At 39.5% G+C, this 15,540-nt stretch overlaps 1 protein-coding gene across 2 annotated transcripts in view; it reads left to right on the forward strand.

Moving 5' to 3' along the window:
* The window catches only part of ARHGAP9 (Rho GTPase activating protein 9), a 58,809-nt gene continuing 43,269 nt past the window's right edge, over positions 1-15,540 (forward strand). Inside the window, exons 1-3 of one of the 2 annotated variants that reach the window (XM_058171520.1) lie at positions 1-129; positions 7,532-7,929; positions 9,510-9,742. In XM_058171520.1, coding sequence (XP_058027503.1) covers positions 7,596-7,929; positions 9,510-9,742 — 567 coding nt within the window. In that variant the 5' untranslated portion in view covers positions 1-129; positions 7,532-7,595. Of the gene's footprint in view, positions 130-2,867; positions 2,896-7,531; positions 7,930-9,509; positions 9,743-15,540 lie in introns of those variants that run through there. The other variant, XM_058171521.1, reaches the window with a different exon arrangement.

Raw genomic sequence — 15,540 nt, forward strand, 5'->3', positions numbered from 1 at the left:
GAAAATACCTCTCCATTCTCTCTCCATTGCTGTGAAAGATGAAAAGAATGACTACAGAACGGGTCCAAGAGTGAAATAACAAGCTGTTATTCCAGGCTAGTCATCTGTCTCATTGTGTGATGGGCTCAGGTAAAAATAATTGTTCTGGGATAATGAGAATTTTATTATAGTAGGGCTACAGTCTTATTTTCTTTTCTGTGGATTGTTAATTGAAATTATACTCTATTCCTTCTTTCTTACTGGCTAAGGAATGGGGTTTCCCATTTTAGGTGGGCAAGCAGTGGCAGAGGGGGAAACGGGGCTTCTGAACAAGACAGCAAAATGAATGCAGTACTCTGATATGGGAGGAAATGCAGAAGAAATAAACAAGGAAGTGGGAGTTTGCAGTCTTTCTTATTTCTAGCTGAAGTTTCTTTTATGTTCTCCCCAACAAGAGAACGTTTCCATGATTAGTGTTTTCTAAGGCATATTTTCTGATGAGGACAGGTTGTTAAAAAACAAAGGACTGTAGTGGGGTCAGCTAACATTCCCAAAGAGCTGTAGAAGAAGAGTTATCTGTTGTAGACTCATTGATGCAGGACAGTCTTCCTCAAATTTAAGGCCACCTTAACTGTCAGTGGCTTAGTTTCCATCTTGAAAGCTGGACTCCATCTTGAAAGATTCAGGATTGGCTAGGGCTGCAGCATATGTTTTCGCATATGTTTTTTCAAGCAGATCTTCTGCTTGTCGCATAACCGCTGCAAACAGAAATGGGCTAAACCCTTCTCACAATTTCTGGAACTGGAGAATCAGTTCCTTATCTGTATTTCTGAAATTCTAATCTTAGCAAACTTAGTGGATGGTGACAAAAATGGAGCAACAAATGAAGTATGGTGTTTGATATACAATTAAAAACAACTGCAGTGAGCGGTTAGTTAAAAATAGTGTATAGTGCTATTCAAAGCAGTGTTACTTTTCTGTAAAAAAAAAAAAGATTTCCACTGTGGCTTATGTACATCAGGAGTTAAACCCATATGTGTATCTATAGGTATAAGGGTGATTAACAAGTATACAAAATGTTATTGACCCAACAAAGGGAATCATAACATAGCATGTCTAGTTTCTTTTTAGTGTCATGTGTGAATGCACTGTTTCTGAGATGCGCATGCAAATATGTTGATAAAGTTAGAAGAACTGGAAAGCAACTGGACGGATAAAACCAGTTTTCAAATCAAGCAATGGGAACCTTGCAATGCTGTTGAAGGACTTGCCCTAGTTGGCAAAGACCAATACTGGGAGTTTAGTTCTTTTTTCCCTTCACAAATTCCAAATTCTGCTTTAAAGCAGGGATCTCCAGCCTTGGTCCCTTTAAGACCTGCAGATTTGTGGACTGCTTTAAAGCAACTTTAGTCCATTCCATGAGATATTAATGTATTCCAGAGTATCTCCAGGTTATTTTATGCGGTGCTGACACTGTATATATGTATTTAATTGTTATCTCATATTTATTACTGTATAAGTAACTCAAGGGAGCAAATGTATCTAATACTCCTTCCTCCTCCTATTTCTCCCTAACAACAACATTGTGAACTGGTTGGGCTGAGAGAGAGCAACTGACCCAAGGTCACCCAACTGGCTATTGGTCCTAAAACGGGATTAGAACTGACAGCCTCCTAGTTCTAGGCTAGCACTTTAACCACAACACTAAACTGGCTCTCTTAACTACTATACTTTTTTAACATATCCCCTTGCCATGCAAATATATAATATAGTGGCTAAAGAATGTCTTCTTGCAGGACCTGTAAGTTTTTTACATTGTTGTCCCTGTCCTATGGAATGCTGTTGCTCCCAAGATTAGATTAGCCCAATTCTGCTGGACTTTAGGAAGGGCCTTTTCCTATCGATGTTATCTATGGGAAGGGAGTATTAACTGGAGCCCATGATGTGCTTATTGTTCCTTCTAGACTGGTCCAATAGCATCTGCTGATATGTTTTATGGCTTGTGTGTTTTTAAATGTTGCAAGCCTCCAGAATCACTACTGAGAGACGGGTGGCCATATAAATCAATTATATAAATGATTAAAAATGGCAAACATTTTTTTAAAAAAAGCACTTAAGCTCAACAGAAACTGGCCCTAAAGGACGATTTTGAGTCATCCTTCAAGTGGTGATGAATAGGCCACTTTTCGGTTGACTCTCTATTCTGTTCAACAGGAAACAATAAAAGGCTACAATTTATAAACAGGAAGCTTTCATCTGCAGTCAGAATATCTAGGAAGGCTTAAAGATTGTTTTGTCCTTCCATCTGGCCTTGCATGTTTTCAATAAATTTTTTCCCAAGCTGCATGTATTCAGAGATTTCAATAGCACTCAGGAGCATCAAGATACAGCTACAGTTTGTATTAGTCCAAGACAGTGGGATTTGTAGTCAAAATATCTCAGGGCATCAGCTTGGAAAGAGCTGTTTGATAGTTTACAAGACCTAGAACGTGGCTCTCACATAGAGGTATTATTCAGCAGGTTCTGACAGGTTCTGGAGAACCAGTAGCGGAAATTTTGAGTAGTTTGGAGAACTGCAAATACCACCTCTGGCTGGCCCCAGAGTGGGGTGGGAATGGAGATTTTGCAATATCCTTCCCCCAAGTGTGGGGAGGGAATGGGGATTTTGCAGTATCCTTCCCTTGCCATGCCCACCAAGCCACGCCCACCAAGCAACACCACGCCCATCACGCCACACCCACAGAACCGGTAGTAAAAAAATTTGAATTCCACCACTGCTCTCATACTTAATGGTAACCATTGGGGCATCCAGAGAGTTAATATTATGCTAAAATAACTGCTTTCACCTGTAGACATTCTGACTGTCGCATTTTATATCGACTGTAGTTCCTGAGACATCTTCAAAGACAGACCCAGGTAAAGTATGTTATAGTGGTGTCAATCAATGGTATTGAGAGTGGGAATCACTGCCTCCCGAGGTTCTCAATCCAGATGAATGTTGTTTATTGCAAGGAGAGGTTTTGGAAGAAGAGAGATCATCATTGGAAGTTCCCAACATGTCTCGGGACAACTTTGGGGGAGCTAGTGGTGAGACATTAAAGGGCATTTCAATCTAGCTGTCCAACCTGAAGTGTGCCAGCATGATCTTGTGTTGCATCTCCCTAATGACACTCAGGACTGGAGAAGAACAGTGAAGAGACAATGCTGTGCACTGGCTGGGGGAAAAAAATTATTTAGGAAAAATGTTGAAGTGAAAGCTCAAGAGTTCTGAGTAGTACCTTTGCTTTCAAACATGGAACCCATATGTAATTTGTTAGATTATGGCTTTCTTTCTCCTGAACTTTTAACCAACAAGACATGTTTCTTCTCAGAAGCGACATAAGGCTAACTAGCCAAACGATCACTTCTGAATTCTGTCTTACATCCGTTTTCAGTAAGTGGCCAAGGTTACCACGTCCTGGAAGCAAAGCCAATGCCACCATAGTAGACAGTATTTTGAAGCTCCCTGGCTTTTTCAACCTTTAATGGGATAGCTAGAGCTGAACTTTGGGGCAATAATCTAAAGTCCCAGAAAGAAGGACAGCAAAGAGATTAAAGTTCAGCTTGGCCAACTCACCACACCAGCCTTTTTTTTGTTGTTGTTGTTCTGATCAGAAACATTTTATAGAATGAGTATTTATTTTGTTATTTTTACTTTAAATATTAGTTTTTCATTTCTGCAACACTCTCATTCCCAACTGATTGTTATATAAACTCTTTTAAATGTGGCATCCCCATATATCATATGAGTTCTTTTGTCTATAAGTGTGAAATCCCTACCAGTTCTTATTTTTAATTTTAAAAAAGTTTTTTATTTTTTAACAAACACACACAAACGCACATACGATGCATTTTTTCTGAACAGAGTATTGGCCAAGTTCCAAATTTATACAACTTTTAGTTATCTTCCAACACTTTGTATGTTTCACTTTTTGCCATAATATTCTTTCTCTCTAATTTTTATTTTATTTTCTTTATTTCTATTATATAACTTGTCTTACCCTTCACTCTAATCATTAATCAGTTTCTTTTTTCCTTTTTTTCCTTCTCTCATTACTTCCTCCAAATTAAACCCTTTAGTTTCAAATCAATCATTTTCTGATATTTGACCCTGACTCTAAATCATCCTATTCAGATATTTTCCCATTACTCCCTTTTCACCTCAGAATATAGGTTCAAATATTTTCCCTAAATTCCATTATTCCAATCACAAAAATTGATGTTCATACGATTTTACATATCCCACTTATCTAACATTAAGATCATTGATTTCCATTGCTTTTTGAACTAAGTTAATCTTCACAATATAATATAATTTCAAATGTTTTAACTAGATTTCATATTTGCAATTAAAAACATTTAATGTAATATTCAGATGTATATATGTTTATATCTCTTCATAGTAATCCATAGTCAAAAATTTAGTTAATCTTCATAACATAATATCATTTCAAATATTTAAAGTGAGTTCCATAATTACCAGTTCTTGATCACAAAAGATGATCTTTCATATGTGGAATGGCCCCTCATACAGAGGATAGAGTGATCTTTACAGAGTTGGTTGCTCCCTGGTTCTGAAGATGATCTGCTGCATTGAGGGCAATTTCTAGGTCAATATAAACTTTGCCTTGGAGGGCAAAAAGACTCAGAGATGCTTTCAAGAACAAAATTAGGGACTCCCAGGGGGCTGGGTGAGAAGACAGCTTTGCTTTCCCTCCCAGATGATTCTGTTTGACAAGCAAATTCCACTGGGAACCATTTCTGCTTAATATGACTGTGTGTTCATTCTTTGCAAGAAGATGCAAGCACATTGTTGCTTCCTGTTACAACAGCTACTTGAGTGCTTAGATTCTGGTGACTTAGATTCTTCAGAAATGGGAGAGGAAAGAATTAACCCATAGGTTATATATATATAACCTATCCTATACATTGCTCCCAGAAGCACGAAGCTGAAGTCTGAAGATGACGAATGAGACTTCATCGAAACGTCGCCAAGACACTTTTAATTTTACACGGGAGAAAACCCGAACAATCAAAGACCTATATATATATATATATATATATATATATATATATATATATATATATATATATATATATATATATATATATATATATATATATATACATATACATACTTTGATTGTTTTCCTAACCTGATGGCTCTCCTGAAAAGTCGTGAAATGACTTGATCCATGGATACAGGAATATTGACATGCAATGTCTGAGAAAAGAATCCAATAGTTGGAAGCACTTTTGGGGCTGAAGATAGAAGTAGCTACTCCCTTCTTGGTTATAGAACTACTACCTCTTTCTGGCTCTTCTGAGTATTATTTTCCTCTCATAGACTAGCATTTTCTGCACCATTATTTTTTTTTTCTTCATTAAAAAGATGCCAAATGCCTGACAGTTTATTCTTCACACTCATAAAACTTCAACTCTGTAAGATGGGTTGGGATGAGAGTGATTGGCCCCAAATCACTCAGCTAGTTTTCATGCCTCAGAAGCCTAGAACGAGTGGTGGAATTCAGCCAGTTAGCACCACTTCGGGAGAACCGGTTGTTAACTTTCTGAGCAGTTTGGTGAACTAGTTGTTGGAAGAAATCATTAGGGCAGAGAACCGGTGGTTAAATTACTTGAATCCCACCACTGCCTAGAACTCCCAGTATCCTAGTTTCCAAGCCAGCACCTTAATCACTAACTCAAACTGACTCTACCACAGATAGTTTTTGTAGCAATAAATCAAGAAAGAAAGTCTAAGTTTGCTTTTAACCAATTCATGTAGTCCTCGACTTACAATAGTTCATTTAGCTTCTGTTCAAAGTTACAGCAACACTGAATATAGTGACTTAATGACTATTTTCCACATTTATGACCACTGAAGCATTGGTCACGTGATCAAAATCCGGATGCTTGGCCACTGATTCACATTTATGACGGTTGCATTGTCCCAGGGTCATGGGATCACCTTTTGCAACCTTCTGACAAGCAAAGTCAATGGGGAAGTCAGATTCATTTAACCACTGGGTTACTAATTTAACAAGGGCAGTGATTCATTTAACAAATGTGGCAAGAAAAGTCATAAAATGGGGCAAAACTCAATTAACAAATTTCTCACTTAGCAACATCAATCTTGGGTTCAATTGTGGTCGTAAGTCAAGGACTATCTGTATTTATTTATTTATTATTTTATTTTATTTTGACATAGACATATTAGTCCTAATTTATAATCTTTTATTAAGATATAGAATGGAAGAAGAAACGGTAAAAGAAACGATGATCAGTTGGGCAAAAAATTTCGGACACAAAATAGAATTAGAAAAGTGGGACAAATTATGGGATAGAAATTATAAATTTACAGTGATGGTTGTTTATAAAGAAAATTTGTACTAAATGTTCTATAGATGGCATTTGGCACCAGCGAGATTGGCTAAAATGTTTCCAAGTTTATCACCCAAATGTTGGAGATGTTGCCATAAACTAGGAAATACTACCACATGTGGTGGATGTGTCCTAAAATAAAAAAAAATTCATATAAGATTAGAAAATGGCTGGAGGAAATCACATTACAAAAGATAGAATTTAAACCGGAGCTCTTTCTATTAGGAATAATAGACCCAAAAATAGAGAAATCTTTGCAAAATCTAATACTACACATATTAATGGCAGTAAGGATTACCATTGCACAAGGGTAGAAACAAAATAACAGACCACCAGAAGAAATATTGATTAGGAAAATTTTGCAATGTGCAGAAATGGATAAAATGACAATGAAAATTAAGGAAAGAGAAGATTCAGATTATTATAGAGTATGGAAAAATTCTACAAATGGTTAGAAATAAGAAATCAAAATAAGAATTGGGAAATTTAAGTTAATATTGCCGAAATAAAGAACTGTGTATTACCAACTATTGTTAACCTTACAGTATTGATTGTGTAAATAAATACAATGTTAAAGTATTTAGTAGAAGAATTGAACAAAAATAGAGAATATACATGTCAATACAGAAGACTGTAAAAATAGCATATGATGTATTGTTATGTCTGTCATTTTTTTACTCTGTTTTTGTCCTTGTTCTTTTTTTTTCCTGTTTCCTGTTTACTTTTTTTCCTGTTTCCTGTTTACTTTTTATAAAAAAGTAAAAAGCTTAATAAAAACTATCTTTTTTTTAAAAAAAGGGCTATCTGTATTTAACTAAGGTTTTCTAGCCTTTTTCTTCCTGGGGAAATGAGATTCATCCTCAGCTATTTTTTGAGTTACCGTCACATACATTGGACTATAGAGGAAAAATTTACTCTTTCAGTATGCTTCTTATTTTTAGTAGTCCAAACTTAACATAAATCAGTATTGTCTAGTATTTTACCTACTAAATAATCCAAAATTTAGAACATTTTAAATAATATCCTCAGATCTAAGAAGTCACAATTTCTAAGGTATTTAGTTTACTGGCATTGTACATCAGTTACATTTTCATCACGTCTAAATTTAGTGCCGCAATTATTTTCATCACAGGTGAAAAGTTAGCATGCTGAGGCCCAGAGTTTCCAGCTCTTTCAGATCAACCTGACTTGGCAAGATGTTTTCAAGTCGAAGGCGGTTCTTGGAAGGGTTCAATCACCCCCAAAGTGAATCTTCTCTGGATTCTCCAGGCAGTGTGGTGCTGCAGGCTCTCTATGACTATCAGTACAGATCTGAAGATGGGAGGCAGGTGATCATCAAGGAAGGGGAGATCTTCCACCTTGTGCACAAGGCCAATGAAGATTGGTGGCAGGTGAAGCGGTTCGGCCAGCCCAAGCAGAAGAGGCCCATCTTTGTCCCAGCATCCTATGTGGCTGAAGTGACCTATGATGACCTACAGCAAAATGTCTTCTTGCATCCTGGCATCCACTCAAAAAAGGATGGAGGTCCAGGTGAGTTGTTTTTTGAAGTTCAAGGGATTAAACCAGGGTTGGGCAAGTTGAACTCCAGGAATTGGAACTCTCAAGCAAATTTATTCTATCTCTGGAGTCCCCACAATAGCTGAACATTGGATGGACATTCCCATAATTTTGGGGTGGAAACATGCACAAAAAAATGCAGTGTATTTAGGGGATCAGAGAATCTCGTTTCAGAGGAAAAATGCCATACCGCTCCAGATCAATAAAGTAAAGCATAGAAAATGACCGGTATTTGTCACTCACTGCAGCTCAGAGATCCACAAGTGAACAAGCATGCTTGAACTGCAAGAAACCGAAACAGCACCAGATGGCAGCAAAAAGTTATCATTTTGTGGACAGGTCTGTTGCCATCTAGTGATTGTATAGATTTTTGAAGCCAAGATCTAGTAGCCTTAGTGTGTTTTTCCTTTTGGAAATTTGGTTACCCCTGATTAACACAATTTCTAAAAACAAAGGGGGGAAAAAATCACATTCCTACCCCGAAACTTAGGAAAACAGAAAATTGTAGTGTTGCCCATCCGTGTAACAACTTCACTTATTTTCCCAAGACACTGAGTATGCATCCCTCTCAAAAGAGAGATATTGTCCCCAGTCCTAAAAGAATGCCCACCTCTCATATGAATATTTATGAAGCTAAATACTGTTTCATTATAACCCTGATAGTAGCGCTGTGTGACTGGTCCAGGACACTATTTGGAGCAGGGGTAAAATGCTCCCGGTTCGGACTGGCTCACCCAATCCGGTAGCGATGGCGGCTGGTGGTTTGGAGAACCGGTAGCAAAAATCCCTGGCCCCGCCCCCTGCCTCTGCTGAGCCACGCCATCATCAGAGGTGTTTTTTTTTAACTTTCAAAAGCAGTTTTTCTTCAGCCGAAAACATGCCTTTAAAAGTTAAAAAAAGAGTCTTTGATGATCCCGCAGCTTGACTGGGATCGTCAGAACCCTTTAAACTTTTTTTTAACAACCTCTTCGGCCAAAGAGGTTGTAAATAAACAGGTTTTAAAAGGCTCTTCTGGCGATCCCAGCTGAGTTCCTCATCACCAGAACCTTAAAAAACATGTTTTCTACAAGCTCTTCAGCCGAAGAGGTTGTTAAAACAATTATTTTAAGAGGTTCTGGGCTGCGCTGAGGGAACTTCAGCTGGGATCATCAGAGGAGCTTTTAAAATCTTTTTTTCCTCTGGCGATCCCAGATCTTCGCATGTGTGCACTAGGAACAGGCTCCTCCTGTTCCTCTGTCTCTCTGCGCATCGCTCCCAGATGGCCCTGGCCCCACCTCTGCCTCCGACGCAGAGCCCTCGTCTGGGCCTTCCCCTGACTCCAGGATTGACCCATTGTCCTCCCCAGCCTCCTCACTGTCCGACTCCACTGCCAGGTTTGCAGGCTGCTGGCGGATCATAACAAGTAGGCAAAACCCAAAAGTAGCTTTCCTCATGATCAGGACATTTCTCCTTAATTTGGATCAACCCTTGTTGAACCAAAAGCTTCACTAAACATAGAATGTGTGAGGAAAGGCAAGAATTATCCATGCTGATTCTACTTTTCTTCCTTTCAGCACGCTTTGAAATGTCTCATTCTCTGGAAGATATTTGGGTGCAGCCATCCTCATCATCTTCCCACACAGATCTATTGTCCTGCCGCAACCACCTTTCTGCCAAGATGAGAATCCATCAGCTGTCTCTGGGTAGGCGTCACAGCCTGAGTGGCCTGTCTCAGATGAAATGCAAAAGCACAAAGCAGTGGCAAACTTCAGAGGAAGAGCTAGCAAGAAGTGAGAGATATTATAGGGTGAGTTCAGCCTTTTACAGTACTTTTCTCAGACTTCATTTATTTTGTTTATGTAATTCAATTTATACGGCTGCCCATAGCAAACATAATTCTGGGCAGCTAACATGGAATAAAAATAAAATAAACCATCCTAACAAGATAATATTAAAGCAGCTGAGGTAAAACCAAACAGCGCTTTCAACATTAGAGAGGGCTGTAAAGCACTGTGAATCAGAATATAAGTCTAAGTGCCGGGGTGAAATGCTCCTGGTTCAGACCAGCTCGCCCGATCCGGTAGTGATGACGGTGCTGGTTCGGAGGACTGATAGCAAAAATCTCTGGTCCTGCCCCCTGCCTCTGCTAAGCTGCACCATTAGCAGAGTTTGTTTTTTTTTACTTTTAAAAGCAGTTTTTCTTCAGCTGAAAATATGCTTTTAAAAGTAAAAAAAAACCCTCTGATGATCGCAGGGCTGAGCAGAGATCATCAGAACCCTTTAAAAGGTTTTTTTAAAAAAACCTCTTCAGCCGAAGGAGAAAAAAAAAAAGAGGTTTTAAAAGCCTCCTCTGGCGATCCCAGAGGAGTTTCCTGATCCTCACAGGCTTTTAAACTCACTTTTTAACAACCCCCACTTACAAGAACCCCCACCCATGCCCAGCCAATTCCCCCTCCTCACTTACCTATAATTACTGCTCCTTTTGGGCTGGCAACGCCATACTTTTCTTCAGCTACTAATTACAGCCTGCTTTGACTGCCTGCTTTGCTGAATGAGGAACTCTGGGAGTTGAAGTCCACAAACCTTAAAGTTACTAAGGTTGGAGACCCCTGATCTAAAAAAATAAATAAAAATAATAAAATAAAATATTTGTGCAGCTTTCTGAGATTTGGTGTATTTCTGTAGTGTTTCACTCTAACTCAGTGGTTCCCAACCTTTTCTTGTTTGAGGCACAACCTTTTCTTGTTTGAGGCACCCTTGGAAAGCCTTTCAAAAGTTCCCGGCACCCTTATAAGGAAATAGATATTTAAAATCTCCGTAGCTCAAAAGTTCCCGGCACCCTCAAAAGATCTCACGGCACCCCTTAGTGCCGCGGCACACTGGTTGGGAACCACTGCTCTAACTACACAAACACACAAAATCTCACAAAGCTGTATGTGGCATTGTGTGTGTGTGTGTGTGTGTGTGTGAGTCAGTTGTGTTGTGTGTGTGTAAAGTGTGAAAGTGTGAGGTTCTTGCTTGTTGCAGGGGCCATTTTAGATGAAGTACAGCTGCTTTTACATTGTGTGTGAGTCAGTTGTGTTGTATTGTGTGTGTGTAAAGTGGGAAAGTTGGTTTTTGGTACCTCTTATTGTTTTGTATACATTGTTTATTATTTTCATTATTTATTGTTATTAGCCATGCCCACCCAGTCATCTGTCCACCAAGCCACTCCCACCAATTAAACCACGCCCACAGAACCAGTAGAGAAAATTTTTAGATTTCACCCCTGCTAAGTGCTATTGCTATTATGACACAGGTGGTATTTAGAATAGAATAGAATAGAATAGAATAGAATAGAATAGAATAGAATAGAATATATTTTTTTATTGGCCAAGTGTGATTGGACACACAAGGAATTTGTCTTGGGGCATACGCTCTCGGTGTACATAAAAGAAAAGATATGTTCATCAAGAATTCTAAGGTACAACACTTAATGATAGTCATAGGGTACAAATAAGCAATCAGGAAACATACAATATACAATAATCTGATTCCAAGCTTGACAGCTTCTTTGGGATATAAATATATGGTACTCAAGAGACTAACAGCAATAAAAATATATTAATTATTGTAATTTTCTAATACTATAATGTAACTTTTTTAAAAGTATTCAGATGCAATTAAAATGCATAAGAACAACAAAAACATCCAGCAACTACCCCAACTGACAGTTAAAGCCTGCTTGCTTATCAAAGATTTTTCTATTTCTTTTTATTGCAAAATAATATTGTCAAGGGAGGTTTTGATTCATATGTGGAGTCAAACCTGGAATTTAGAGTGAGTTTTATGGCTTGTGGTCACAATTTGTCTGGGTTGGTGGGTTTGCATATTCACAGAAGAACTGTCCTAGTGGACATAGGCAGCTGAGAAAATACTTTCTGAATTCTGAAAGTACTTCTGAATCAGACCAGGAGTTCCCAATCTCCGGGTCACGGCCCATTGAGAACCAGATCTCAGAAGTGGAGGGCGAGTGCATATGTGCACACGTGCTCGCCTGCCACTCACGTGGAACCGTCCACTTCCCCCTCCCCACTGATCCGCAAAGCTGGGAAGTTTGGGGCATGCTGCTCCAGATGCTTCCTTATCCACCCACCTTACCTTATTCCTCTCAGCATCTGAACCCAGTTCTAAACAAAGCATTGGGCCACAGCCACCCACCATTTTAAACTCTTAAAATTGCCTAGAGGCTTATGTGCGCCACTGAGCAGTCTTGTATAAAAAGGTTACATTGGATCCAGCATTTTGCCTTACACCACGCTACTTTTCCATTCAATAACAAATGCTTTTATAAAAACAATGGTCATAAAAACCAAGACAGCCTCAGGGGAATTGTTGGAGATGCATTGATACTTACAGACATAAGGTTGCCATCGGAATGCCCTTGAAAATAAGCCTAAATTTTCAGAACTTGAATTCTATCCCTTTGTAACCTATTCATTTCTGGGTTTCAGTCATTCATCTAATTTTAGAAAGAAAACTCTCCTTGCTTTTGCTTTTGTGCTGAAAATCACACAATCTTGCTGATCTACAGTAGAGCATCCTGAAAACGTATGTTAGATTTCAATCTACCCTCTTCTCACTCTTGACATAGTACGAGCAGTTTCATGTCTTTATGTTTCTGTTTGCACATTCTACAGCCTAATAGTTTTGGGAGTTTTCCAGCAGTCAGTGAGAGCTGTCTTTCTCTGGACATCAAAATTCAGGGTCTAATATTTAGACATCTGCTATCTCTCTGAATGTGGGCTTTCTATTAAGTCGCTTTTCCATAAACTTTTTAAAAATTTATCTAATTAATTGCCTGTCAATCCTATATCTTTACTAATGAATTCTACTGTCTATTATGTCAAGACGTATGAGGCTGGCTTATGTATGCTGAGTCTCCTGCAATTATTCTGTGTAAGTCCTCTTTCTTAGGGGCATTATAATAACAATAGCAATCACACGTAAACTTATATACTGTTTCACAGCCCTCTCTAAGCAGTTTAAAGAGTTTATTGCCCCGCAACAATCTGGGTCCTTATTTTACCGACCTTGAAAGGGTGGAAGGCTGAGTCACCCTTGAGCCTGGTGAGATTTGAACTGCCAAATTGCAAGCAGCTGGCAGGCAGCAGAAGTAGCCTGCAGTACTGTACTCTAACCACTGCGCCACTGCAGCTCTAATAAGCAAGATTAATTTTACTATTGTTTGTTTAATCTTTTGTGTCATTTATTCAGACTAAATGACAGTTGTAGGCCATGGCCAAGCACTGACATTCCCCAGTTATCCTAGGTAAAAATGCTGCAAGTGAGCAGAAGTAAAAATTGGCTTCACCCTCAGAGCTGTAGAAGCTGGTTTTAGATATTAGGTGTTCCTAAAATCACTTGACTGACTTCCCTTGGATTCTTCCTAGAATTCTTGTTCCAGCATGTGTCCAAGTATCAGTTTATTTATTTACTTTATTTGTTAAATATTTTTGCCACCTATATTGCCTTGGGGCTACTCTAGGTAGCTTACAACAATAAAAAGAAAGAGATGAAAACAGAACAGAAGTAAAGTAATAGAACAATTTATTTATTTATTTATTTTTCACATTTTTATACTGCCCTTCTCCGAGGACTCAGGGCGGTATACAGCATGAATAAAACATAAATACCACAAAAATTTAAAATACAGTATTAATTAAAAATCTAATTCAGTAAGCTGAGTAATTAAAACGAGTATATAAAATTCTAGAAATGAATTAAATCCCTTAAAAACCCCACTAAAAACCCTCAATAAAATCGTTAGGCCAGTCCTGCTTGGTGAAAGAAGAAAGTTTTGAGCTCGCGCTTAAAGGTCTGAAGATCAGGGAGAAGACGTAGCCCCACAGGAAGTTCATTCCACAGGGCCGGAGCCCCCACAGAGAACGCTCTTCCCCTGGGGGCCAACGGCCAAAAATCAATAAATCATAATCATAATCATAATCATAATTTAATTTGTATACCGCCCTTCTCCCAAAGGACTCAGGGCGGTTCACAGCCAAGTAAAATCGACAATAAATAAGTACAATACAATAAAAACAATGATAAAAAACTTATTAAATTTGGCCCATAATTAAAATAAAACCATAAAACCCCAGTTAAAATACCAATAATAAAACTAATTTTATGCCAGTCCAGCGCGGAAGAATAGATACGTCTTCAGCTCGCGGCGGAAGGTCCGGAGATCAGGGAGTTGACGAAGTCCTGGGGGAAGTTCGTTCCAGAGGGTAGGAGCCCCCACAGAGAAGGCCCTCCCCCTGAGGGCCGCCAGCCGACCTTCATGAAAAAGAACTCTATGGAAATACATCAACATGATAGGAAAAAGATGAATGGATGGAGAGCAGAGAGCATGTGGGGAGAAGGTGTAGTCAGCTATCAATCCAGCAGTTGCAGGGAAGCAGTGGTGAGAGATGGATGTTTCTGAATGGTACCTGGTTGGTTACTCTAGGGAACAAAAATCCTGGATTAAGATGGATCTTGGCCTGGTCCAGCAGAGCTAGTTTTATATTCTTATCCTTGGGTCAAGAGTCTATGCCCATGATGATGAACCTATGACACGTGAGCTGTCGCCCAGCTCAGGTCCACCCCGCATGCGTGCATGCCTCCCACCGGCCAGCTGATCTTCAGGTCTCTGCCGCGCATGCGCAGAGGGCAGAGTGCATGCGGGAGACCCGCTCGCATGCCCAGGGGGTGGGAGTGGGGTTGCATGCGCATGCCTCCCTGCAGCCTCCTGGAACCAAAAACGGGCCTGTACCCCATTTGTGGCCCGTTTTTGGGCTTAGGAGGCTGCAAGGAGGCCTACTAGGCCCAAAATTAGGTGCGGGGAGGTCACGCACGCATGCGCGGGCGGCTGGGGGGAGCGTGGGCAGGGTCACATGCACATGTGTGGTGGGCAGGGTGCCGGGGGGGTGTCACACATGCATTGCATTATGGGTGCAGGCATGTGCAAGCGCTTTTGGCACGTGATGATAAAAAGATTAGCCATCACTGGTCTATGCTGTAAGAATTCAGACTGGCTGCAAGTGATATGCTTCTTCCTCCTCCTCCTCTAATAAAAAGGTCTCTCCCTAATATTTTCCTTCAGTTCTTGAATGAGCAGGAAGACCATCTCCAGAACAACTAAAATTGTTGATTGTAAGCTGCCTAGGGTTGCCTTTAGGCAAGATGGGCAGCAGATTAATTTAATACATAATAAATAAATAGACTGAAAAGGGTGGACTGAAGAATGATATATTAAACAGTCCAAGGCAAGGCATTTCTGGGGAATTAGGATGAGGTAGGGGATTCTGCTTACAAAAAACACCCACTGCAAGATTTACACAAGCAAAATGAGGAGCAAAGCCAGGAGTGAGTTTTGACAGTGCCTTTTACTTTGCTTGTGCAAATCTGGGATCTCTTCCCGCCCCAGGTGCTCCTGTCCCAACCCACAGTTTGAAAACTCCTGATTTGGTCCATAGGAATATAAGCTATCATAAAGTCTGTTAGTCTTATTTTTATTTATTTATTTATAATTTAACTTTTATACTGCCCTTCTCCCGAAGGACTCAGGGCGGTGTACAGCCA

Source organism: Ahaetulla prasina, chromosome 2 (assembly GCF_028640845.1).
Source record: "Ahaetulla prasina isolate Xishuangbanna chromosome 2, ASM2864084v1, whole genome shotgun sequence".
NCBI classification, from domain to species: domain Eukaryota; kingdom Metazoa; phylum Chordata; class Lepidosauria; order Squamata; family Colubridae; genus Ahaetulla; species Ahaetulla prasina.